Source organism: Thunnus thynnus, chromosome 8, assembly GCF_963924715.1.
Source record: "Thunnus thynnus chromosome 8, fThuThy2.1, whole genome shotgun sequence".
NCBI lineage: Eukaryota > Metazoa > Chordata > Actinopteri > Scombriformes > Scombridae > Thunnus > Thunnus thynnus.
The window spans coordinates 27,574,168-27,599,899 of record NC_089524.1 but is presented as its reverse complement, the minus strand read 5'-3'; the positions used below and the strand labels follow the sequence as shown (position 1 = coordinate 27,599,899).

General features: G+C 42.4%; 1 protein-coding gene across 1 annotated transcript in view; it reads right to left on the bottom strand.

Annotated features, from left to right (window-relative positions):
- The window catches only part of wwc3 (WWC family member 3), a 30,844-nt gene extending 6,163 nt beyond the window's left edge, over positions 1-24,681 (bottom strand). Inside the window, exons 1-10 of the mRNA XM_067597706.1 lie at positions 23,897-24,681; positions 11,054-11,163; positions 10,685-10,885; positions 10,158-10,234; positions 7,923-8,002; positions 4,796-4,925; positions 4,109-4,258; positions 3,808-3,881; positions 1,354-1,602; positions 1-90 (exon numbers count right to left, since the gene is read on the bottom strand). Of these exons, the coding sequence (XP_067453807.1) occupies positions 1-90; positions 1,354-1,602; positions 3,808-3,881; positions 4,109-4,258; positions 4,796-4,925; positions 7,923-8,002; positions 10,158-10,234; positions 10,685-10,885; positions 11,054-11,163; positions 23,897-24,042 (1,307 nt within the window). The 5' untranslated portion in view covers positions 24,043-24,681. The remainder of the gene's footprint in view (positions 91-1,353; positions 1,603-3,807; positions 3,882-4,108; positions 4,259-4,795; positions 4,926-7,922; positions 8,003-10,157; positions 10,235-10,684; positions 10,886-11,053; positions 11,164-23,896) is intronic.
- Between the last annotated feature and the right edge of the window lie 1,051 nt (positions 24,682-25,732).

Sequence of the window (25,732 nt, the reverse complement as noted above, 5' to 3'; positions counted from 1 at the left end):
CTCTTCAGCTGGGAGTGAAGGTAGGTGGTGATGCGTGTCGCCTCCTCCAGCTGTCTCAGCAGAACATTCCTCTTCTCCTGCTGCAGGATCCTGTCACGAATTACACATTGATGCACAAGTTAAATGAACTGAAATAAGCTCACAGTTTCTTGCTCTCTATAGGTGGGTAATACAGCAGAACAATATGGTGGTCTTTCCTAAAAACCCAAACAATCATAGATTTATCTGTCCTGCTTGTATCTTGACTCTATTGTAGCCAGCAAGTAAACAGCACAGTGTGTTTATCTAACAGGAGAAACTGGGCTATGAGGGCACCCATATTTCCCCTCCGATTTCAAGAGCAGAACTCCTAAACTGACAGATAACTTGATAGTGAACACACACTGAGAAATTTTAAGAGCTACTTCTTCTTGACCTGCTTATTTTATACACACGTGTTGTGTCCCAGTTCCATACTACATGCTACCTGTTTACAGTATGTACTATATCTGTATAATATACTGTTGTTGCAGTTAGTCTTTAAGGTTATAGACATACTGAGCAGTTTTCCGCTAACAGGAAATGATATAATACTTGCACCGTCTAATGGCATTTTAGACACTGCCACTGCCTACAGCACACTCATAAATCAAACATTTTTAGTAAACACACTGGCTGTTTTGAGTATACTTTCTGGTGTTTTTTTCAGTATGAACACACCACATACCTGGTGTTGTTTTGATTTGGGACACAGCTACAGTCCTACAGTGCTCAGTCAATAACATGTTGAGAACGCAGCTGTCTCAGATCATGTTTTAATGTTTATGTTTGTGACACAAAAATAACCTTTAGCTTTGTCTATTGGGGTCATCAATCACATCTGACTGTCAGTGTACTAACCTGCAGGTTGCCATGTGCCCTGAATGATTGTGATATCTGCTAAAGGCAGATCTCTGGTTGTTAATGTTATTTATTCACCTGGTTCATGAATCACTGATGTGGGCTGCTCAGTATTTAATGGCCAATAAAGCAGAAATTCATTTAACAGGTATTTGATTACATGTCTGATATCAATCTTATGTCTCTCACTGTATGATTGCCAAGTTTAAATTTGCCAAAATATGTACAAAAAGCCAGGAAGATATACCTATAGAGATGAATGAAATGTGTGTGTGATGCATTTATCTCACTAGTTCATCTTATATTTTAAAGGTGATTTACATTGTCAAACATGAACCTTACAAAGGCCTGACAGTAACAGTAAAAACCTGTTAGAACAAATACAGATGACGTTTAAAAAGTTCAGAGTTCGAGTACCCAAATTCAACCTTTTACACTCTTGCATGCAACAGCGCAGACTGTCATCATACTCACCTCTGATTGGCTCCCTGGGTCTGGGAGCTGTGAGCCCTTTGCACCTCCTCCTCCAGCCTGGAGCGCTCCTCTTCCAGCTGCAGCAGCGTCTCTGGAGAGTGCTGCTGCTTGCTGACCAGGATGATCTCCTGCAGGAGGGCCTCCTTCTCGCGCAGCAGCTGCAAGAAGTCCCGGTCGCGGTCTGCTTCGGCTCGCCCCGACCAGCTCTCACTGTCCAGCTGTGCTAGCTGGTGCTGGATACTCTGCACCCTGGTAGAACGGGAGGGGGGAGGGCTCAGTGTAGTGCAGGGAGGTTTGGATCATTTTCATTTTCTCATTACACCTGGCACTGGCTCAACTATGGATACAGCTGACAAATTTATAGTCAGAGGCAGGCAAGTACATGCTGTGATTACTGGGTTACAAACATTTATTTACACAAACTTTGCTGGAGCCAAATGTGCCTCTGAAGTATCAAGAGTACAGAGTTGCTATGGCATGAAAAATAATCACAAAAGTCATCCCCCTCTTTACTCATACACCCCTCCCTTGACCCAGATCACACACATACAATCACACAATTGTGTCACACTGTCTTCCGCCGACTTCAACTTTTAAATACAGCTGGGAATTACAGGATACGTCACCATATGATACTGTCATGATACACTGGCCAAATACAGCACATCAGTCAGACAGTCAGCTATAAAAACAGTCCATCATCAAACCTGTGTAACTTGGTTGAGAACACATTAACACAGAAATGGCAACATTTTGAAGAAAAAAAAAAAAAAAGACTGGTCATAAGCTGGAGTTATTCTTCACATTACAAAGAGCCTTCTGTCTCACAAAACTGTATAGACAACTGAATGACGCCTTCATTCAAACGCAAAAACAACTACGAACTGTCAAAAGTCTGAACTCATAAGCACAAGTTTTCCAGTTGAAATATTTGGTATAAAATATCTCAAATTTAACAACTGAATTTCACTATAACTGATGTATCACAGGAGAAAGAACTTAATTCTGAACTGAGGTGTAAAAAGTGCTTTAATTATATGCTGGACTATTTCTTTACCAAGCACAGTGATTTCCTGGAGTCTTGCAACCTCACAGTAGCTCAGACTGTTTCCAGTCCTGATGCTAAGCTAAGCTAAGCTAACCAGCTGTTTGCTGTAGCCTAGCAGCATATTGAACGGACAGATATGAGAGTGGTATCAATCAATTCAACTAACTCCAGGCAAGATAGCAGAACTATTTCCTAAAATTTGGATTTATACCTTTAAAGTTAGATGCTTGTCTAATAAAAATGCTTTTTACATAAAACTGTACATAACTTTGGTTCATGTTGTTACATTTTGACTAAACTGCATCATCAACTAATAAGAACAAGCCACAGTTTTTTTTGGCTGTGCAGTTTTTTAAAACTTAAGTAATTTCCCAGATGGCTGCTGGGTAATATTTAGTGTTAAACACAGCATCTATGTACTCTGCACAAGTGTTTATAGTAGTATGGCTTCACATAGCACCACATACTTGTGCCAGGCAGACACTTCATGCTGCGACTATAATGACAGCATTCAGCGTAGTAATTTCTACCTGAGCTCCCATGATGCATCAGCCAGCCAGTGGTCTTACAGGTGTGTATCACTGAGATGTTATTCAGACTGAGTTAAGTGGGATCTCAGGGAGATGGAGTCCTCAGCACGGATGAAATAACTGTGTTTATGTGTGCTGGATTTCAGACAGAGTGACTCAGTGACAGAGCATGCAAGTTTCCACAGGTCTCCCTTCTCTCTCTCGCTCTCTCTCCCTCCCTCCCTGATGTCATGGTTGGCATTGCTGTTGCTGGGTCACCACAGCAACATGAATTTTATTTCAAAAAAAAAAAAAGAAGTCTGCAGAGCCAGTGTAACAACATAGTGACTCTTGCTGCTGCAGCTATCATCACACTTCTGCCCCCTTACAGCTGGAGCATACACTGTCCAACCAGGAGCGTATCAATGATAATATAACACTCAACTTTATGACATACCTGCGCTGAATTTATCAAACTAAAAAGGAACTTCAGGCTTCGTTTCAGTGTTGATTTTGCCAACGTATAATTTAGCCTGCGCCATAGGGTGAGCTGGGATATATTTAAGCAAACTGCACACAGTGTGTACATTAAACCACCTTGCGGAGAAGCAGGGTGTGCACCGGGGCAGGCGTTGGGCAGTGCTCTCTCTGGCTGCGCACACAAAGGCAGCACACAGTCAGCAGCAGTGTGGCCAGGGAAGAATGTGACCACCCAGCTCATTCCACTGGCCAGACATCGCTCAGCAGCCACGGCCACCAGGCGCAAATACTATTCATAACACATCCTCCCACTGGACAAGGCCCCGAGGAACGAGAGGGGGCCGACGAGCTCAGTGAGTCAGTGCTGCATGCCGGTGTGTCATAGTACTACGACAGATAAACAACAAACATACTTACTTTTTCTTGGCTTCCTCATACTGCCAGTTGAGTTTCACTTTGTCCACCAAGTGCGAGGAATCCTGGGAACCATACTTCGGAAAATACAAAATAAAAACATTAAAAAGGTGGCTTTAAACATTCACACGACAAAGACAACGGATAACAGAGATAGATATGATCAGATTATATAGCAAGTCATTGCAGTCAATAGAGGGGAGTACAGGGAGTTGTGGAGTGTTCGTCAGCTGATCTAGTCATGATTCAAGCTGTTGATCATTCTTTTAGGGGTGAGACAGGGAGGAGCAGCGGCGTCTCCTACCTCTCCCATGATGTCAGTCTGACAGCCAGTGTCACAGTACTGCTGCAGACTGCATGAGTCACCCGCGGTTCCAGTGCTGTTCGCCACCTCGTTGGCCGAGTCGCTGATAGACAAGCTGCTCTGGAAGTTCACCGTCAGCTTCGCCAGACTCTGCGCGACGGAGCATACGCGAAAGAAAATGTATCAGACAGAAACAATAATAACAACAATCACATTATCGCTGTGTGAGATTTGTTGTGACAAAAACCAAAAATGTGACCAAAAATGCAAACTACATTTCCAGCATCAGTTTCCTGTTCCTTGTTTTTAATCAATTCAACATTTAAAAGTGTGTCATCTGCCTCCAGTATGTGCTCATAAATAGATGGTGACATTGCCAGGAAATGCCTCTGTAAATGTGGCCTGACAATAAGAATGAATCACTGTCTTGTTACCACTCAATTATTCATTATTTATTACTCCTTTACTTTTTTTTTTTTTTGCTTTGCTGGCAAAATCAGAGACGTGGTCGGTGATTCAGATGTCTGGAAATGCACTTTTAAGACAATGAAGAAGAAGCAGCAGGACAGTGGAGGTTAACAGACACTAGAGGTCACCATAGAATACTCCAACAACAACTATACCAGGAGTGCTGATTGTAGAAAGTAGAGGACATCTTTTTAAAAAAAAAAAAAAAAAATCAGACACCTGGATGAGGTCCTGCCTCTCCTTCTCGCCTGTGCTGATGGCCTTCTTGATGCTACGCAGCTCATTGAAGATGGCTTGAGCCTCGTCCAGCTTGTAGTTTGTCTGACTGCAGGACATCTTCCTGTCAATCCTGTGAGACAAAATACACATATTAGCACTTTTTATATAATTCTCTTCATTGAATTTCTCAAATGATATGCAAAACGTATCCTAGCATACAGGAGAAAGAACTCTGAATCCCTCCATCTGTCTTCAAAAGGATATTTCAAATGCAAATTAATGAAATTATAGATCGCCATAGGGACGACAATAAAAAGGAAATACATTACTCATACACAAAGAAATAATTTGGCTACAGCTCTTCACAAGATGTCAAATTCCTGCCTATAAGTGGCACTATTAGTCCCATATATTTTTGTCCTTGTACCATGAGGAAATAGGATGTAAAAGGGTAAAATTTGCAGATTTTTCCTCTCACAGTAAATGTGATATTCTCTGATTTTAAATGAGACGTGAATTCTTTGAAACCACCTCCCATGAGAAAGGGGTTTTGGATTTTTCCAGCTAATTAGGATAAGACAACAGGCTGACAGGCAGGTAAGGGCGGTGGCATTGTAAATATTTGTAGACCACCAACTCTGGAAAAATCCGTCTTAGTTTCTGTTATAATAAAGTGTCAGGAGGAGTAGTCGGGGAGCTTGGAAAGGTGTTGAATTGTGTTTTGATGAAACTCCTCAGTTGTAAATATTTTAAAAAAGTGGTTTTCTTTTGTGTGGAGGAAAATACGGATCAGAGGGGGACAGCAGAGACAAGATGCTGCTGGGTTATTATTATTCTTAATTCTGGGAGGGAAAAAAAAACAAATGAAAGCTAAAATGTGCCCACTGAGCATCATTACACTATCTAAACAATCACCCGATTATAGTTTGCACAAGAATCCAGCCCGCCCATTTTACACTGCGAACTAGTCTCAAATTAAGAATGACATCTCTCATTCATGTACTGGTAACAGGGTGGTGCTTTATGTGGGATAACAGGTCAGTGGAAAATAAGTCACACACACACACACATATACACACACACACACACACACAAAAATCAGACGAATATCTCAAGTATTTTTATGTGGGAGGCAATATCAGTGAGCCACTGTTTTTTTTTTTTAGACTGTGGTCAGTTATGAAATACTGATGCTGCATGTGACAGGATGGAGTAAATGCTCATCTGCGCTTGTTTCAACATGCTGAGATATTGTTTCAGCTTTGAGGGGTGAAATCCGACTTGAGACCCTCAGTATGGAGTGCTGGCGCTTTAAAAGAAATTCAAGGTGTGATTCAGGTGTCTATTGATTATGAAATTCAAAAAAAAAAAAAAAAAATCAAACAGACGCCGCCGATCTGCTCTCCCTCTCTGAAGGTAAACCGGTTCTTGAGTGTGAAGGGGTTCGTTGGGTCGGGGGGTTCGTTGGGTCGGGAGCTGGAGGAGTGTGGTGCGGCGCCTCCTCCTCCTCCTCCATCACTGGGCCCGCTGGCACGTGGCCCCCGCTCTCACCACAGCCCGCTTCCTTCACTCTCCTTCAACAGCAGGTACTGTTCATCCACCGACCCTGCCTCTTCCTCCCAAAACAAGCCCTGCTTTGTTCCCCCCACCCCATTGGCAGGGCCTGAGAGTTTATATGCTTAGCAAAAAAAAAAAAAGAAAAAAAAAAGAAAAAGGCAATACCCACCCCTCGGTGCCTGCCTGTATTGAACCCCCCACCCTGTGTGCTCTAAAGAATGCATAGCTAATATTTTCTTAACAAGTAATATATTTTAAGTCCATCAGCTCCTTGGATGTTGGTTAGTGCTCGATACTCAGTGAAAGCATGTCTGAAAATTTGAGAAATTTGTCAAGATAAGGTGGAATACAGATGAGCAGAAAAGATACTCGTACGCCAAACTGTCCGAAAGAGATAAACTCCTGAAATTCTTTTTAGTGAGTTGTGACGATTAAGAACGGGGTGGGGTGGGGGTGGGGGGTGTTGTACGTCAGAAACTGTTTGTTTGCTTTATCTGATGCGACAAGGCTGGAGAACAATTAGCTATATTGCTGACAACAGCTGAGATTGAAAAAACAACAGCCGTAGGGTCCCTCCTGGCCTCAACCCTACTGGGCAAAAACCAACCCAGGAAAAACAATAGGACACACACACACACACACACACACACACACACAGGCAAACAAAGGCACAAACACAAGCACGTACACACACACACACACACACACACACATACACACATACATACATATGCACATGAAAACTGAAGAAGAGGATGCTTCCATGTTTTCTGCAAGCTGTGTATTCTCCTGGCTATTCTGGGAATCACTCGAGTTGTATATTATCTAAGAGATAAGGGACTCTTTGCCAGGACTCAGGAAGTGCAGAGGAATTTGCTGCCAGATATCTCTGTGTTTTTGAAACTGCTCTCGAGCCCACACCTCCCCCCTCCTCCCCTCTCCACGGAGCAACTTCCTCTCCAGGCTGAGCCTTGGCTCCCTGCACTCCACTGGTGCATCCTCTTCCTGAGGTGGAGTCCCCTTTTCCATCAAAAACTCCCTCCATTTGCCTTTTCTCAAACGCTCTCTTTTTCCTCCGAGAGGTGGAGCTTCTATTTCTAACATTGAAGTTTGGAAGCGCTCTGAAATGTTCCCGGCACAAAAAGACGCTGTGTGTGTTTGAAAACCAACACAAACTAAAAGGAAAGATGGGAGACTGCCTCTAAAATACAAGCAGAAGAAGAGTATCTCCTCATTATTCTATGAAAATCCTCACAGCTCACATGAGTCGAAAATCTTTTTGCTCCGAACATCAAATCATATTTAAAAGAGATATTTTAAATGTCAAAGCTGAACTAAGCGTGGAACAGGTTGTATGAACACAAAGAGACATGTGGAGAGAAAGAGAAGAAGAAACAGAGAGAGACAGTTTGAGTTGAAGATAAAGGACGAACACTGAGGGTGAGAGAGAGAATAAAACAGGGAAAAGGCCTTAGGGTGGGAAACAGTGGGGGCTGAGTGTTGTAGGAAGGAGAAGGGTGGCCATGGGAGGAAGGGTGGGCCTGGGACACAGAGGCAGAGGAACACTCACTCCTGCAGGGTCTCCACTCCCATTTCCTTATACTGCAGCTCCTGCTTCACCTGGGCCAGCTCCTGCTTCAGTCTGGAGAGCTGCGGACACAAGGCCGAGCACCAGGTTAGTATGGCGTACAATGGGCTTCTCTCACCACCACCACCCACCAAAACTGCTTAGTCATCACTATTCACATACAGGAATGCTCGGCTGTGTTTATACAGGGACGCACGCGCACACACGTGTGTACGCGCGCATGTCCACCCACAGTGGAGTTCTCACTGAGGCTTTTCTCCCCTGAAAAAGATCTGTTACTCATGCAGAATGACTAATTGTGACCTTAAGGACTTTTAAATTAATTTAAAATAGGGCTGGGCAATTATTCAGTCTTAATCACTCTTCCTTGCGTTGCCTTTCAGTGATGACATGATCATATCGTGTTCCTGGACTCTGGCGTTAAAAGCTCTGTATTTCACTCTCTGAGCAGGATGACTGAAAGGAGACTTGTTTGATGATAATAATGTTACATAAGTACAGTTGAGCTACCACAAGAAGATTTTTTTTGCACATCTTCAAGCAGAACTTAATGAAATATTAAGTTAAGATGGGATGTGACAATTCTTGGACCAATCCAGAGGATTAAAATTCATTTCACATGAAATAAATGTTTATTTCATATTGTTCTGACATCTTGCAGAGCTGTGATGAACAGAACATCGAGGGACTTATGAAGCGATGGGACGAGGATCTTCATTATGTTTATGTTACAGATGTTTGTGAGGAATGTATTCCGGCCTCCCGGAATACAATATAAGTTATTGCCTAAACAACACACAACATCTCATGGAGTGAACAAAATGAACCCCAGTGAATGTAAACTGACAGCTGGAAGTTACATGTGTTGCTTTTGGACAACTAATTACAGATCAGCCTGTGATAAATGACCTGCCAGGGATGTACAGTAAGTAACTTAATCCAGAGAGGAAGGGAGGATCGGATTGGAGAGTTCCTGATGTTTCTATGTAATACATGTCACAGTTGGATTTGTCTGTAATAGTTATTGAGGGATAGTGTATGAATGTGTCTTTTGTAGGATCTTTACTGTGTGGTTGATGCTGCGATAATGTTGAGTCTTGTTAAGATGCACTTATATAAAAAAAAAAACGCAATAAAATGATTTACAAAGCTCTTTGTTTCACATGTGTGAAGAATTTTTGTCTGACGTAATGCACAACAGTGGAACACAGCTCAATGTGCTGAACATCAATTGGATTATCTTTGGTAAATAGTAAATGGGCTGCATTTATAAAACGCCTTTCTAGTCATCCGACCACTCAAAGCGCTTTACACTACACGCCAACATTCACCCGTTCACACACACATTCAAACGCTAACGGCAGAGTAGCCAAGGTGTCTGCTCATCAGGAGTTTCTAATGCTCATTCACACACATTCACACACCGATGGCGCAGTCTTCAGGAGAATTTGGGGTTCGGTATCTTTCCCCGAGGACACTTTGACATGCTGACCGGAGGAGCCGCCAATCGAACCACTGATCTTCCGATTGGTGGATGACCCGCTCTGCCTCCTGAGTCACAGCCGCCCACGGTGTGATTCGTTTTGCAGAACATTTGCAAATTACATTTTAAGTGGTTTATATCTCTATAAGAAAATGTTGTTTTAATGTTGTGATAGTGATTTCAGCCATATTGCCCAGCCCTACATTAAAAGATTATACTGACATTTTGTGGGGAAAAAAAGACCAGCAGTTCATTTTTGGAAACACGGACCATAAATCACTTAAACATACTTAACAACAACTGGTCATCATAAGATTAAAAGAGACAATTGTAACATACAACCCTCCTTATCCTGAATATGTACATTTTCCTCAACTTAATCCAGTCAACAGTGAGTTAACAGGATGATTATGTCCTTATATTAACTGTGATTTCTATGGTAACATTATGATTCAGTCTCAATCGTCTTTTCAGTGTAACACTTCAGTTTGAAATGTCTCTGATCCAGGAAACACCTCACCCACATGACTGAGCACAGAGAAATGTCTAACTTGGCCATGTGAGTCAGTGACCTAGCCTCTGCCTGACCCTTTGATGATGATCTCATCCTCATCCTCTCGAGGCCCCCGGGGCAGAGCCACGGTATCCTGTAGGGGCCACACCCCGGCCCCCTTTTTTCTGCCCAAAAGGGCCCCCTCGCTACAGCCCATTGTTCTCCTCCGATAATGACTTACCCGCTCTCGTCTACAAGCTATTTCCACTTTGATTTGGTCAGGGTCGTATTTCGCGTTGGAGGACGAGCCGGAGAGCGCTGTGAACACAGAAAAAGAGAGCACACAGAGGAGGGGAGGGGGGGAGGGAGGGGGCGGTTAGTTGACAGTAATGATTTTGAGGTGAACTTGTAACAGAAAGAGATGAAGGAGGGGATCCGGTGTCGTCTCCCAGCCCTTCTCCCCCTGTGGACGCTTTGTGTGTGTGACAGCTGGCTGGAGTCGAAGGGTAAACTGGGTGGAGGTGGTTAAATTAAAAAGGGGAGGGCGGGGTGAACCAGGAAGCAGGATTTGAAAGATTTTCTATAGATCTGCAACCCCAAACCAGCTCCTGAAGGGACATCAACAATATAGCATGTTCAAACCACATAATAAGGTCAGCTAAGGTCAGGTTTTACTCTTTCACAGAGGCTTCCGGTTTTCACACCTCTCCGAAACACGGAGACATATTCTGTCAGGGAAGTGAACTGGAGGTCGTTAGCGTGTCTTACTGCTGGTGATGGAGCGGTTGTCCTCAGAGAGCTCGTGGAAGAGCAACATTTCCTGCTGAGCCAGCTCCAGACGCTGCTGCTTGATCAGGTACATCTCTTTCTTGGCTTTGAGGGCCTCCTGGGCCACGACGAGGTACTCCTTCAGCATGCGTTCCTGCTCCTGCCGCCATTGTGTCCGCGGGTTCTCGATCTGGGTGGTCTCTGAAAACAGCAGACACAAGAGAAGTGACTAATAAGAAAATAATCCAGTAAAGAAGTGAGATTTTTTTGTACAGTAGTTTTGGTTCAGACACAAACACTCATACTTTTGTTTGTATTCATACCGATTTTTACAGTTTAGAGAGGAAAAGGAGGATGAGGTGTACTCACTGTTGATGTGGTCGATGTAGTAAACTCCCACTTGCTGGTCATAAACTTCCTCCCACCCAAGAGGCAGCTCATCTCCAACACAATCGGCAAACGTCAGCGGTTTGGTGATCCTGAAATAAATATGAAATCAATTCAATTACAGCTGAAGAAGTAACAACATGCGTCTACAGGAAACCGGGTACCCGACACTTACTCCTACGGGGATTCAAGACTTTCTTTTTCATCTTCAGAGTGCCCATTTTCAATTGAGTGTAATTTTAGATACCCTTACAGTAATCTAGTTTTCGGCCTCCCACATTATGCTCTGCATCATTATCATGTTTACAAAAAGGGGGGGAGGGCGAAAAAAAGCAAACATTCACTCTAAAGAATATTGTCTCCCCCTGTACCCTGACCCTCCACAGCAAAACTGCACCTTTTACCACTTTTATCCTCTTGTCCATTCTTTAAAAGTCCGACGTGGGTTTTAAAACGCTAATTATTACAAAGAGGAAGACTGTCGCTGCTTAACAACCATCCAGAGAGACAAAAATCTGACCCATCAGGAATATTTAATCACAACATATAATCCAAGCACACAGGTTTTGTTTCGCAGCTCATACATACACATAATCTATGTGTTAAAGCCTCTATATGATGGAATCAAATCATCTATGCTGATCAATCCCAAAAACCCTTTTCTCACTTACTCATATAATAAAATGGGGAGATGTGATTCTGAGGTTTCCCTGACGTGAATAAAGTAAATAATTCATATAGATTATTTCATATCCCAAGGACACCTTATTAAAAGACAGATCTTTGAAACATTGATTTCTGCAAGATAAGTAAAAATGTTTTCATTAATTGAGCATCTAATCCCAAAATTTCAGTTACCATACTGTATGTAAAGAAAGAACATGGAGGAAAAGAATGAATGGATCTGGATGAAAACACAATAATTAAAGATAATTAAGAGGAGAGACACTGATGACTCATCAACTGAGGCAAAGCTCCTTCTGGCTTCAAACCACTCTATGCTGGTGACTGACAGATTTACAAGCTAGAGTATTTTACAAGGATACAAAGGTGTTCCTCGGACCACTGAACTGAAGGAGGAGACCAAAGTGTTGATAGGTCTGGAGGTATTTAAAGAAAATGACAAATATAATATGCTGTGAATTAATGCATTTCCTCTGCTAAAACATGAATGAGACCTAAAAAAAGGGACTTATTCCCTGCTGTGCATGGAGACACTGACCTAATATAGCCATTAAAGTGTTACAACCTACAAGTCTAGGACTACAAGTTTGTAAATGAATGTTAAGTCTCATATGTCAGTAAAACATCAGGTTTATATGATCAGATAAATATACAAGTAGAGGTGGATACAACTTGACAAAATGTTCTCCTTATATACCGTGAAACTTGACTCTTTTTTCCTTGACTGTTTGCTATTCATTTCATTGGATAAAAATACAAAAGAAATGTGTTGAGCGTATGAAGAAAGTGTAATGATTTATTAAATCGTGTGTGTGTGTGTGTGTGTGTGTTAACCACACAGCAGCAGGCTATAACAGTGACAGGGTATAACAGGGTAAAGCTAATGACATCAGGCCGGTGCATAACCGACTCCTCTAATCTATACATATCAGTGAGCTGTGAACCAGTGGGTCTGATGACAGCAGCACACACAGTAACCGTCTGATTACCATCAATCAGTGCAGACAAAAGGGGGAGTCCAGCGACAGTGACCCCCTTCCACCACAGTATGCTCACAATGCAGACAGGGCATGAGGCCTGATCCTGGAGAGGTATGCATACAATGAGGGGACGGCCCGGAGAGAGTAGCTGAGGCATTCTGCACCGCATTCCTCAGGAGACAGACGCAGCACACACACACAGGCACTCAGGACAAGCTCGCTTCACTAAGACCTTAGTTTGCAAAGAAACTGTTTACAGGCCAAAGGTTGTAAATTAGAGGGAAACACAGAGGTAGTCCTCCTTTTCACAAACCATCAAAGAAGCTTTATTAGAGCAGCACGCCAACAATATCTAAAAAGATATTAGCTGCACTTAGCAGGACCTTCAAAATGATATATACTCATGATTTATAGTTAATATATCTTCTTATTGGGACATGTATTTCTATTTGGGTGTAGTAAAAGGAATCCTAGCAGTTGTGAATCACACGCACTTGTCAAAATCCTTCAAATAAATTCAATGAACTCCCCTCACATTTCACACATTTTTGGGGAGACCCTGCAGTGAACACAGCTGATGCGCAGCTTTGCCGGACGATAAGTGTTGTACATCGTCTCTTCCTTTCATTTTATAATAAGGAAACTCTCAGATGTTGTGATTCATAAATTAGAGATGAGGTAACTCTTACAGAAATATGTCACAGAGTAACACCTCAAATACTTCAGAACATTTCATTTTTCCATTATAGGCCTTGGCTCCATAAAAGTTGGATTTTATGTGATAAGTATGAATTTGCCATGTAATATTTTGAAAGTGTAGCTGAGATACAGATTACACTGCTGTGGGACTGCAACCAACAATTATTTTCACTGATTATTGTCTCAATTTATGGATTAATTGTTTGGTTTTTAAATGTCATAAAATATGTAAAAATTTTACCAAAGACTGAATAACTTTGTCAAAAACACAAAAGATATTCACTTGATTTAAAACAAAGGAGAGCAGAAATCCTCACACTGGAGAAGATGAACCAGAAAAAGTCAATTTTGTTTCTGTCAATCGACTAATCCAGCGGTTCCTAACCTTCACTCACGACCCCTCAAAGGTTACATATTTGTATGAGCTGTGAGAGTGATTTCTACCTCCTCAGATTGTTTAATTTGAAGCATTTCCAGGCCTGAAGATGTGAAACTATTCAGTAGTTCACAAGAAAAAAGCTAAATGATACATGTCTTAAAAAACAAACATAAATTGTGCGGACCAGGACAAGGTATTTGTTCTTCTTCCCTAACTTGTTGATCATCTCCCGAACCCTCAGATTCATCTTGTGACCGCCTTTGTGGGTCGCAACCCCAGCTTGGAGATCACTGGACTAATCAATTAATTGACAGCTCTTCACGATCGCAACATTCATTTTCTCCTTCACATCCCTACTAGGTAGAAACACACAGGTGAGTGACTGCCACAGCAAAGTCCCACATATTCCCAAAGATATACCTGTCTAGACATGCAGCCATATTTCTTAAATAACTGCACAGATCTAGTCAGCAGCATGGTGACAGTCGGTTAAACGTGAGCCAAGTGTGTACAGCCAAACACAAGACAGGACAAGGCAAACACAAGCACACTCCCCACCTGATCCTGCTTTAAGTGTTTGTTAAAGGTAAACAAATGTCCAGACACTAACTGCACTTGTACATACTTAAAAAACACTCAGACAGGACTGCCAAACCTTTTGCTGACAGGAAAAGAATGAGTGACGAGGGGCATTTACAGTAGTTCTGATATATTGTGGGTCAGATCACAACGGTTGTGAAAAACAGAGAGGAAGCTATGTGGTGTCAGAGGGGAGTTTAGTCCTGAACTGCCCTCCAACCTCTCCAGAGAGAGAGGGAGACAACGGGAAAAACATGTCCTCTCACAGATCAGAATCAGAGAATATCTGAATGTTTGGTTTGTTACGCAGTCTTGTGACAGCAGCCTCTGTTTTTCCAAGTCATGTCTTGGTCTTGGGAGACTCTGTAACCGCTGCACAGCACAGCAGAGTCACACAGCAGCACAGAGCAACAGAGGAACCACAAGCCAAAATATAGTAAAACTTGAATCTGGCTGCATTTGGTACATCAGCATTTTTATGGGAATCACTAATTTAAAACAAAGCATGACACAAATCAAATTCAAGGGTCTTTATGTTGTTCAGCTTTGTCTAGTAGAGTCAGACGAGCTCCGAGAGAAAAATAATTGTGTCATGCTCCTGTCAGACTTACACAGTGACCCTGAATAAACCAGTGTTTGCTGACGCTGTCAACTGGTCAACAGCCACCAGGGTTTAAAGCAGGACTGACCCTGCTGTGGTATGTCAGGCTAAACACTGATTTCTGTAATAACTAAATTACTGTCAGGTTATTATGGAGCTAATGTGGGATTACTGTAAGTCAGAAGCAGGTGCTGGCAGCGACTGTTAAAGAGTCGGAAATTCCACCACTTTGGTCCAGACTGAAATATCTCAACAACTGTTGGGTGGATCGCCATGAAGTTTTATACAGACATTCATTGTCCCCAGTGGATTTAGCCTAACAACTTTTGGGATCCCCTGACCTTTCCTCTAGCACCACTGAGAGGTTCACATTCGTAGTTTTGTGTGAAACTAGTGCAGTGTCCATTCAAAATCTGCCTGTTCAGAACAGGCCGATTGCTTGGCGTTTGGCCACTCCTTCAACGCATACAAAAATGAACACAGTTGATGTTAGGTGTCAATGAGTATTTACACCAACAATATGAAAGAAACTAAAATTCTATTACACAGATGTTATAAAGTATTTGCTCCATTTTATGCTCGTAACTACAGTCATTGTGTATCAGGCTCTGAGCACTTCCAGAACACAGGTGACCTATACTCAACAATACTGCTGATCCTGCTAACACTACACTTTCTGTCTAGACATGGGGTAAGAGTGTCCATTCTTGATTGAAAGCTCTGTTTTCACCGTCTACTTTTCTCTCTTTAGAGCACTCTTCTCTGACTCGTGTCACGCCTCATCTCTGGTCTCTCTGACAGGCTCGAGTCACCCGCCAAGTGTGGAGTCCATTGGATGAATGGTTCAAGAGATACACGAAGGACATACATACACACAGCGATTCCTTTGTTTAGTAGAGAGATGTCTCAACAACTACTGGATTGATTGCCATAAAATTTGGCAAAGACATGTTCCCCTTAAGATGAATTATAAAAACTTTGGTGATCCCATAACATTTCATCTTCTAAAATTTTCAATTTGCCGAAATACTTTGGTTTAAGACCAAAGACCTGCAAGATGAAAGACATTCCCATCAGCCTCAGCTGTACTTTGTGTTTAATTTGCAAACATTAGTATTCTAACATGCTAAATGGTGAACATGGCACTTGCTAAACATCAGCATGTTAGCATTGTCACTGTGAGCATGTTTCCACACTAACGTTAGCATTTAGCTCAAAGCAACACTGTGCCAAAATGCAGCCTCACCTTTTCAAACCTGTGTGTATTTCTATCACATTGTGATGATGAGTTTCTTTGGCAAAATTAAACAGCAAACATCAGGTTTACCTTGATGAAGTTCTAGAGCTGAAACAATTGATTATTGGCAACGATTTTGATAATAAATCATTTAAGTCAGCAGAAACTCAAAACATTCGCTGGTTCAAGCTTCTCCAATGTGAACATAGGCTGTTTATTTCTGTTTATATCATAGTAAACTGAATAGCTTTGGTTTTAGGACTACTGTTCAAACAGAACAAGACATTCAAAGACATCACCTCTGCACTGTTAACTTGTGATGGACATTTTATACTGTTTTCTAACATTTTGTAGATCAAACGATTAACTGAGAAAGTTGTCAGCAGATAAACTGATACTGAAAATAACCGTTAGTTGCAGCCTCAGCTCTAACTGTATCTCAAGATATTTTCATTTTGTAGATAAATTAATGGAAAACAATGAAAGTTTTGACATTAATAAAAACATAAAAGCATAAAAAGGTCTAAAACACATCAGCCTGATTTGGAAATGGTCAGCAGTAATGTAAAGTATCTATACATTCGTAATACATTAATGGGCTTAAACATGAAAAAATACTGGCATGGTTAGTTAAGCTGCTCTCCCAGCAGTTAAATGGTTATTAATGGGCTAAAGTTTTGTTCTAAAATACAACACATTCTCCAGGATCCTCTTTCAATCTAAGAGGAAACAGAAAATGAGACAGATATCTGAAATAGAAAAAGAGAGACTGACAGAATGACAAGCATGTTCAGCTGTGGAGGAATGAAATGCTGCAGGGCCCGCTCGCGCCTTGTAACTTCCCAGCAAAATATATTTAGTTGTCAAAGACGTTTGCTAAATCTAGAATAATCTGTGCCATCCTGGGTTGTCCCAGAGGATATTTCTATCTGCAGCAGCCCCCCTTTTGCCCGGCGACGGGCTGCTGCATGGGAAAGGCATGTGAAACTGGAGTCTGGGCCACCGGACCTCGTCTAGTCTGGTCATCCCCAGCAGCTCCTCAGCCTTTGTTCCTCAGCTACAACAATGTGCAAATTAAGAAGTGCCAAACAGCTGACTCTGCATTACACTAAAAATAATATTCCTGTAACTCCAGAAAAGCTCAATAAATACAATAGTGCTATAACTGATATATGTATCAATTGCCACTGTCTTTAGCAGTGTAATCAAATAAAATAGTTTTAGGAAGTGGTAAGAGAGTGAATCCAGGACATATTATCCATACAAATACCTCTAGACCCAAAGCTTTTCATACTAGGATTATATCCAGCTAATCATAACATTAGAAGTAGACAACAACTTTTTTTAGACATATTTTTGTTATTGGCCAAAAGAGTTATTGTTCTATCATGGAAAGAGGTTGGTGGGCAGAGAATAAGTAAATGGATTTTTGAATTATCTACGACTCTGCCCTTTAAAATTAAATATGCTATTAGCGGTAATCAGTCACTCTTTCACAACATTTAGGTCCCTTCATATGTTATCTAGAGAGGACAGACTTAGCCCATATGATGGGGATATATAAGTAATCCTTTACAACATCCAAATCCATTCAAGGTTTTTATTTTCAACATTAATATAAGATGTTCTTAAACTGAAGCGTATCACCCCAATATGATCCTCAACCAATTTTTTTTCTTTTTTGGAGGTGGGTGGGGGTCGGATTGTGTGTATGTGTGGAGGATGTTGTGGTTAAAACGTCGGTTGTTGTACTGGAGATTTTATTCATGTGTCTTGTATTCTTGTGTGTATGTGTACAGATATATACATATACTGGTATGTGTGTGTATGTATATATGTATATGTATGTGTTAAGTTGTTGTTAAAATCAATAGACATTGTTGGGAAAAAAAAAAATTCCTAGTTGCATTTAATTACGGAAGCCAAGGAGCCGGGTTTTAATACTTTGCATTTGGGTTGCTATCCTCCAGCGTGACCACAATGAGCACACTAACCACTCAAAGACTTGACAGCCACATGTTTTCAAGCTGCTAACAAACAATCAAAGGCGCTCCTGCCGCTGCTGTCTTTCATACGGTTCAGTCAGTTCATATTAAATTAAAAGGCATGTCGTTGATTATTCCACCAACTGTGTTAATTTAGACAAGTTGTCACCACAGCCTCATGCAGGCTTGCCAGAGTAGGAGTGCACATAGGATGAATTCTTGACACGGATGTTTAATTGTGCAAAGGTTCACTGTACAAATAAACACAACACTAGTGTGATATAATACAAAGAGTTGGCCACAGCAGAGGACTGTTAGAGACCAAAAAGAAATGACAATGACACACCAAACACTGAGAGTCCACATCTTTTATCGTCCCTGCGAGCCAGCTGCTGAAGTCTACAAATAAGAATCAAGGCTCGACCTCTGGATGACGAGCACCGCGCATGTGACCAGGAAAACAACGAATGTGATGACACCGACACAGTGTCGTACATGGACACGAGGCGATAACATTAAATTCTACATGTTCCCTTTTTAACTCGAATATATTCACCACAAATACCACCTGCTTTTATCCTCTGTTAGCTCTTCTCCAGAGGGGTGAGAGGGGTTGGGGGGGTTGGGGGGTGACAGACACAGTCACTGAGTAAAAGGCCACAAGTGTTGTTGGTCTAAAAATTCCATTCTGTGTTAAAAAAGAAATGTGAAAACAACTTTGGGAGGAATGCCACTTATGTCCAGCCTCTCTGAGAGCCTGGTGCAGCATTTCAGAGCAAGGCCTAAAGCAGCTGACAGACAGACAGACACCCGCTTCTCCCATTATGTGTTGAATCTTATGGAAATAGGTCTCCTATAAGTAGACCGTCATCTCTGTCTCTGTGCACATTTAGACGGCGTCTGGACACATGGGAAGGGCTTGTCTCATTGGGAGCGGAACAGAGCTGGGTCAACTGTGACAAAAGTAAAACTGTCACAACAGCTTTCAGGCCTGGAAGGACTGACCTGCTTAAGAAGTGCAGTTTCTTAACCGCAGAATTACTCAAATAGAGAAGAGCTACTCAATAAAACCTACTCAAACGCAAAGGCAGCTATTTAGAAGACCACTTTAAGCACTGAATTACAACACATATGGTCAAAGGAACAGTGTAACATCCTGACCATGATCGTTTTAATGTGAATGCATCCAATCTGAATGCTAGTGAGCATCTTGTCTCTCTAAAAGAAGCTTTCTTGCAGATTTCATTATGGGTTGTATTAGGATTCAAAGAATTAAAGTCTAATACTTGCCTGTCTAAAAGCAGATTTGACTACAATACTTAATCAAAATGTAGTAACACAATGTTTTGCCGTCTTGCCCAAAGTTAAACAAGAAAGTCAATACCTCTCTCACGTCTGTGTGTTAAATATGAAGCTACAGGCAGTAGCTGGTTAGCTTAGCTTAGCATAAACACTAGAAAGAGGAGGAAATAGCTTTGGACAGAGCAACGCTAGCCATGGCTTCATTTCCTGTCATATGTAGCACACAAATTTAGCGAGTGGTGTCGATCTTGTCATCTACAATATGATATGTCTGTCTTCATAGGAGAATTTGTTAAGGATTTATAGTTACACTTCACCTCTAACATGTACTCTGAGAGTTTTTGAAGTTTTGACAAGCTGCAAAGTAGAGAAACATACACACCAAACAGGCAGAGCCAGTGTTACTTGTCGACTACATTTTTCTTTTTTGAATAAGTATTGTGCAAATATGTGGAAGGGAAAAAAAACAATGGTGTCCCACAGCTCTAAGCTAGTCCACTGAGTTTGGCATGTCCTGTTTAGGTAGCATTCTTCACAATATACACAAAAAAAAACAAAACAAAAAAAACACAAGCAACCTACAGGTCTGACTGCTGACTGTAGCTATTGAAGAAGGAATTCCAACACACACAGTTTGAGAATTAATGCAAAGTCATATCCAGGCAATTAGTAAGTGTTGTAAATCACCCAGATATGAATGGAATCAGTTGGGAAACGTGGACAATAAGGCCCGGTGGTCTTATTGTAAAAAGGGAGGCTGCCTGTAACACTTAACTTCTGGAGAAAAGAGGTTTGAACTCCCAGGACAAGGAGTGAGAATACTGAAGACAAACACATTGTGTGCTCATGAAAAAGAACACAGAAAACACATAGGCAAAATGACACCGGATCAAGCGATGGCGTGTTCGCAACCTCCCCCCACCAAAAGACAAAAAAGAGCCATCATAATGAAAACACTGGGGGAAGCAAAATAACAGCGGGGTTCAGCGCATGTGAATAACCTTTCGGTGCTGGAAACACAGCTCACCCTTTCCAGAATAATTGAATTTGGTGTGCTTTGTGACCAAGCATAAAGGCCTCCCTTTGCTGAGCGGCAGGCCGGCCATGGCTGTTGCATAACAGAGCTAATAAAGGAGGCCTACAGGGCCCTGGATGGAGAGGAGGAGGCAGACACGTGGGAACTGCCTCTGTTCTGCTGCTTTGTCTGGGGCCGCAAGCAAGCAGAGCCCCTGGGCATTAGTGTAGGCATGCCTAACATAACGCTCATTCCACAGTAACAAAAAAGCCCCACAGAAGTGCTCGGCTTATCTGCAGGAGCTGGCAGGGCCGCCCCTGAGCCGCTCGAGGTATCCACCGTCCTTTTAAGATGTAATCATCATCAGGGGTGAAGGTAACGAGTGCACGGGATGTAAAGGGTTTTGCAAAGCGCGACGTTCACAGGTCATATCATAGACACAAGAATCTGCTCTTCTGCATTACAGTAAGATATGTGCCGACTGCCCAGGTATCTGCGCACTGCGTTCACACATCACTCCAATTTTTCACTACATGCTGTCATCTAACCAAAAAACAGCTCCATCCAGCCTCTCTGCTGCCTGCAGACGTCCCCTGTGCCAGCAGGAACAAACTTGAACTCTGGCTGATTCGCAGCTCCGTTGCAACACATCATGATCATCATTGACAATTATGTTTCAGCTCAATGGCTCTTGTGTTTTAGTGATTAGGCGCTACTCCGCCGCCGACACGCCTCTCTGCAGCCCGGCAGACTCGAGGCTCCCCGCACGTCGGACGACCCTAGCTGCGAGCTGTTAGATCACAGGACGGTAGTACCTGCGCTGAGCGATGCCCTACAAAGTGTTCACACAAGCTGTGATACTGAGCTTTTGTTTCTCGGGCGTCAGAAGTTCAGGAGATCTCCTGAGGCCAGCGTTTCGCTTCAAACACAGATCATATTTTGCCAAAAACATGAAGGTTTCATTCCTGCCAAATAAGGCATGTTTTCAGCCCTCCCTGAATTTCACACTTGTCATGTCAGTCTCCAACACAAACTGAATAATCTACCAAGAACCACTGAAAACTTTCCTGGGAAATCTGACTGAGTATGAACTCTGAAGTGACTGTTTGATCATCAAACTAGCTTGTTTTGTTTGACTAACAGTCAAAAACCCAAAGTTATTCAATTTAAGACCACATAAGACAGACAAAAGCAGAAAATTGTCATAATTGAGAAGCTGGAACCAGAGAATGTTTGGAATTTCTGCGGTTTTCACTTTTGGTCGATCGACTTATTGGTGAATGGACTAATCGTTTCAGCCCTGCTTATCCCTGATTAAACTCCATTTTCCAATTAATTTGATGCTAGTATCAAGCTGACTAAGCTCCCATCATAATGAAAACATTACACTGACAGATGGCTGCACCTGACTGCATTTGGTTCATTCTTCTGATTCCATGCGACACGTCAGGAATCCGATCACAATCACTTTGTTTCGAAGTCTTTAAGTCTCTGGCTGGGACTCGGTCTCATGTAGCAGCGCGTCACACTTGGTTAAAGCCTGTAACTCATGATGATGATGGCCTACGATAACATGTGGTTGATACCAGACAACCATCCTTAAACTATCAGTCTTTGATTTTCGTTGTACAGAGAGGCTGTCACACGTAAAAGAAGACCGCAAAACAAGGAAAAAGTAGGAAACTCTTATCATCTCTCTGCTCCTGCCATCCACATCATGCTTAAGTGGCATGAAAACAGAGCGTTTATCCGCAGCTGTAAAGAGCGGCAACACCGACTGAATAGCTGACACCTTTTTGTATCCGTTGCATGTTAGCAGAAAGTCAGCTTTAGTGTTGCACAGTGGCATGATTTATTGGAAAGCCAGTATCAGGTGGTGACAGAAGAGATTCTTCTGGCCGAGATAACCTATAAATCACTGAGCAGCACCAGAACGAATGCAGAAAACATTCTTTAGTCATGCAAACGTAAAAAAAAAAAAGAAAAAAAAAAACAGTATCCACCCCCCTCAAACGCTGATGACTAGAAGATCTTTTGAAACTGCTATCAGCTTCACATAACAATGGTTAATCAACTTGCAGGGAGGAGGGGGCCTTCAAGGAAATCAGGTTTTTCTTATCTAGATTACATGCAGCTACTACATTCCCACTGCTGAAATCAGCTGCAAGAAATCTGGTTTAAAATGTGGCGTTTGCTGTTAAACACTGTTGAAAAGGACAGGAGGATAATCCAAGTTACACAGCGAGAGACGGACATTTAAATCCGACTCCATGAGGCACTGTGACTTTCTTGCTTTTCCCCTCATAGTACAGCAGAGTAAAATACTTGCTATAATTCCCAGTAATCTCACAAAGTCTGCTTTGAATGCCTGATCGAGCCTGTTTCTGGGCTGGTGAAATCCCAGTCCCCACAAAAGCACATCCTTGCAGCTTTCCCAGTGGCCCAACTAGCATTCCTCACATACTTTCACAAAGATTTCTGGGAGTTGAAGTTTAAAGCTCTCGCCGTGCTGTGCTCCATTCTCAAATCCAGCGAGACACACAACTGTAAGAATGATTTTAGACTGAAATACAGCATTATGGAGCAGACTTCAGAGCTGTTCTTGACATACTGGTCTGAAGGAGGTGTTTTTTTTTTTTGGTATGAAAAAGGAAAGGGGGGGGGGGGGGCTGGATAACAATAGCTCTCTGTGTTAGGTGTGTGAACCAGGAATGTTTCAGGTCACTGGAAGTCATAAATCTACTGAGTTTACTGATGAGTCTGAATGATTGAGATTTGAGACAGACATCAAGTTTGCTCCTCCATGAGGAAGAGGCAGATTAGTAAAAAAACTCAGGTGACCAGACTGGCAGGATTCATAGCCTACATGTACAGTAGCATGAGCGGGCTTGCTGTTTGGTGATACCCAACTCCTCTGAAACATAACAAAGCGGAAAGGCTGAGCTGCTGTCTAACCCAGTCAAAGCCAGTCAGACTAAAGAGACAAACTGGTAAAACATTACTTTGAGAAGAGAAGCAGCTGCACGGTAGGTGACCATGGGCGTTACATCCCGTGTTTGCATGGGAACTTCTTCAAGAGGTGGGGTGGCCGACTGCTGCCAAATCTCAGCTGATTCATCGGTCCTAGCTACAATGTATCACATTAAAGGGAATGGAGGGAAATTTACTGTCCTGACCCCCACCCCCCCTTAAAAAAAACAAAACAAAACTGCCTTCCCTCTGCCATCGCCCCCCTCCCTCCCTCCCTCCGGCCGCCCTGGCATCTCCTCCTGTAAATTAAGGCTGTTTGTTAGGAGGACTTGTTGAATTAATCTGACTTTGTGTGACTGTGTGTAATCCCAACACTCCCAGGCCTTTAGCATACCTATCTCTGGGGTCAATCCACGAAGTTTGCCGGGTGTTGTGGTCGATAAAAAACACTCTGCCATCGTAATCCCGGGCTTCCTCCCAGCCCGCGGGCAGCGGCAGCTCCGAGCTCTCTCTCCGCTTACCGCCGCTGACCCACGGCATAGCGTCGGGATGGTGAGAGGGCTGAAGCCCCCCTGCCCTGCTTTTTTATCCCCCCGAAAAGTCGGTCTTCACTGCATTACAACAAACTCTACCTCGACGCACTTGTCGGCGCAAAAGAATGGAGACGTAAATACAAAACTTTCCACCGAAGTTGTCCGTTGGAAAAAAGTCCCGCTGGAGGTACATCCACGTTTCTTCACACAACTCCCCCTCCAAAAAAAACACCGCCGCCGCCGCCGCCGCCGCGCTCTCACGGTCCTCGGTCCTCCATGTTCGCCTCCTCCACCATATTTCATTCCTCCGTGTCCATATTCGGGAAGAGCAAATTTGCATAAACGGTCGGACGTACGACTGAGCGAGCTCCTCTGTCCAATAGGGAAACTTCAGAGCTCAACACTTTCATTAAAGTTCATTATCTCTGCAAAAAACATCGATACTCACATTTATTTAACGTTTATTCACCTTAACGTTAGCTCAGTGAGCAGCAGCGAGGAGTTATAAAGAGGCAGCGGTATAAAACTTTATCTCTATCTAACCTGCATGATATAACGGGCCGGTACCTTCATAAAATTAATTATTATCATTATTAACTGAAAAGGGGACGTTACTGAAATAGGTCAGTAGTTTGAAGACGTTTAATTTAATTTAAATCTACGGACAACATCAAGAAAGCAGCAACAATGTCGTGGTTTGTTGTTGACTGCAAGTTGTCTCAGTGATGCAGCAGCGCCACCTGCTGTCTCCACTTTACACATCACTTTCCATAGCCCCTTCATCATGTAGGCCAGTGGTTCTCAAAGTGGGGTCCGGGGACCCCCAGGGGTCCTTGAGGGGGTTCCAAGAGGTCCCCAGCAAAAAGGGGAATAATTTATTTTCACTATAATTACATCCATAAATAACACAATGACAGAATGTATGACTACTTTGGGCACTTTCTGTAATAAAACATCTAAGAGCAAAAATCTTATCTGATGGGGGACCGTGGTCTATTTTGTGTCAGTTTAGGGATCCTTGATGTGAAAAAGTTTGAGAACCACTTATACAGGCTACGTACCTACATTATGGATATAAGGTGACGCTGTTTTATGTCTTTTTATTCTTTTTAAAATCACATAAACAGAACCTGACCTGTCAGTCTCTACATTTGGTCAGTTAAGCACTTCTGTGGCTCCAAGTCCCTTAAAGCCTTATCCTAAAGCTCTCTACTAAGCACCATTTAGGGACGCTGAGTACATTTTGGGGACAATTTGGACCAATTATTGGCCCCTCACAACCAAACACTTGCTATAGACAAGGGCCCACAGTTACCAGCTGCAGAAGCAATGTATTACAGCGAGTGCAACAGAATAAAAATTGATGTTTCTCTCATCACAACTTTTAGGCAAACAGTTTTACAGAGTTCAGGGGTCACAGCCACTGTGCTCTCTGTGATTTCCCCATGACCACTAAATAGTGATAGAAAAGTATACAATAAGAGCAGAATATAGAACACCAGATATAAGAGAATTATCAGATAATAAAATAGATAAATATAGACTATATACACTATATACTATGTGTGTGTGTGTGTGTTTGACTGACAGTTTTGTTGACATTTTAGGTAATACAGGACATTTGTCGACCCCTATCTGTGACTAAAAGGAACTGCAACAACACTAATAAAACATTTCCTCATAGTTTTTTCCAGTTG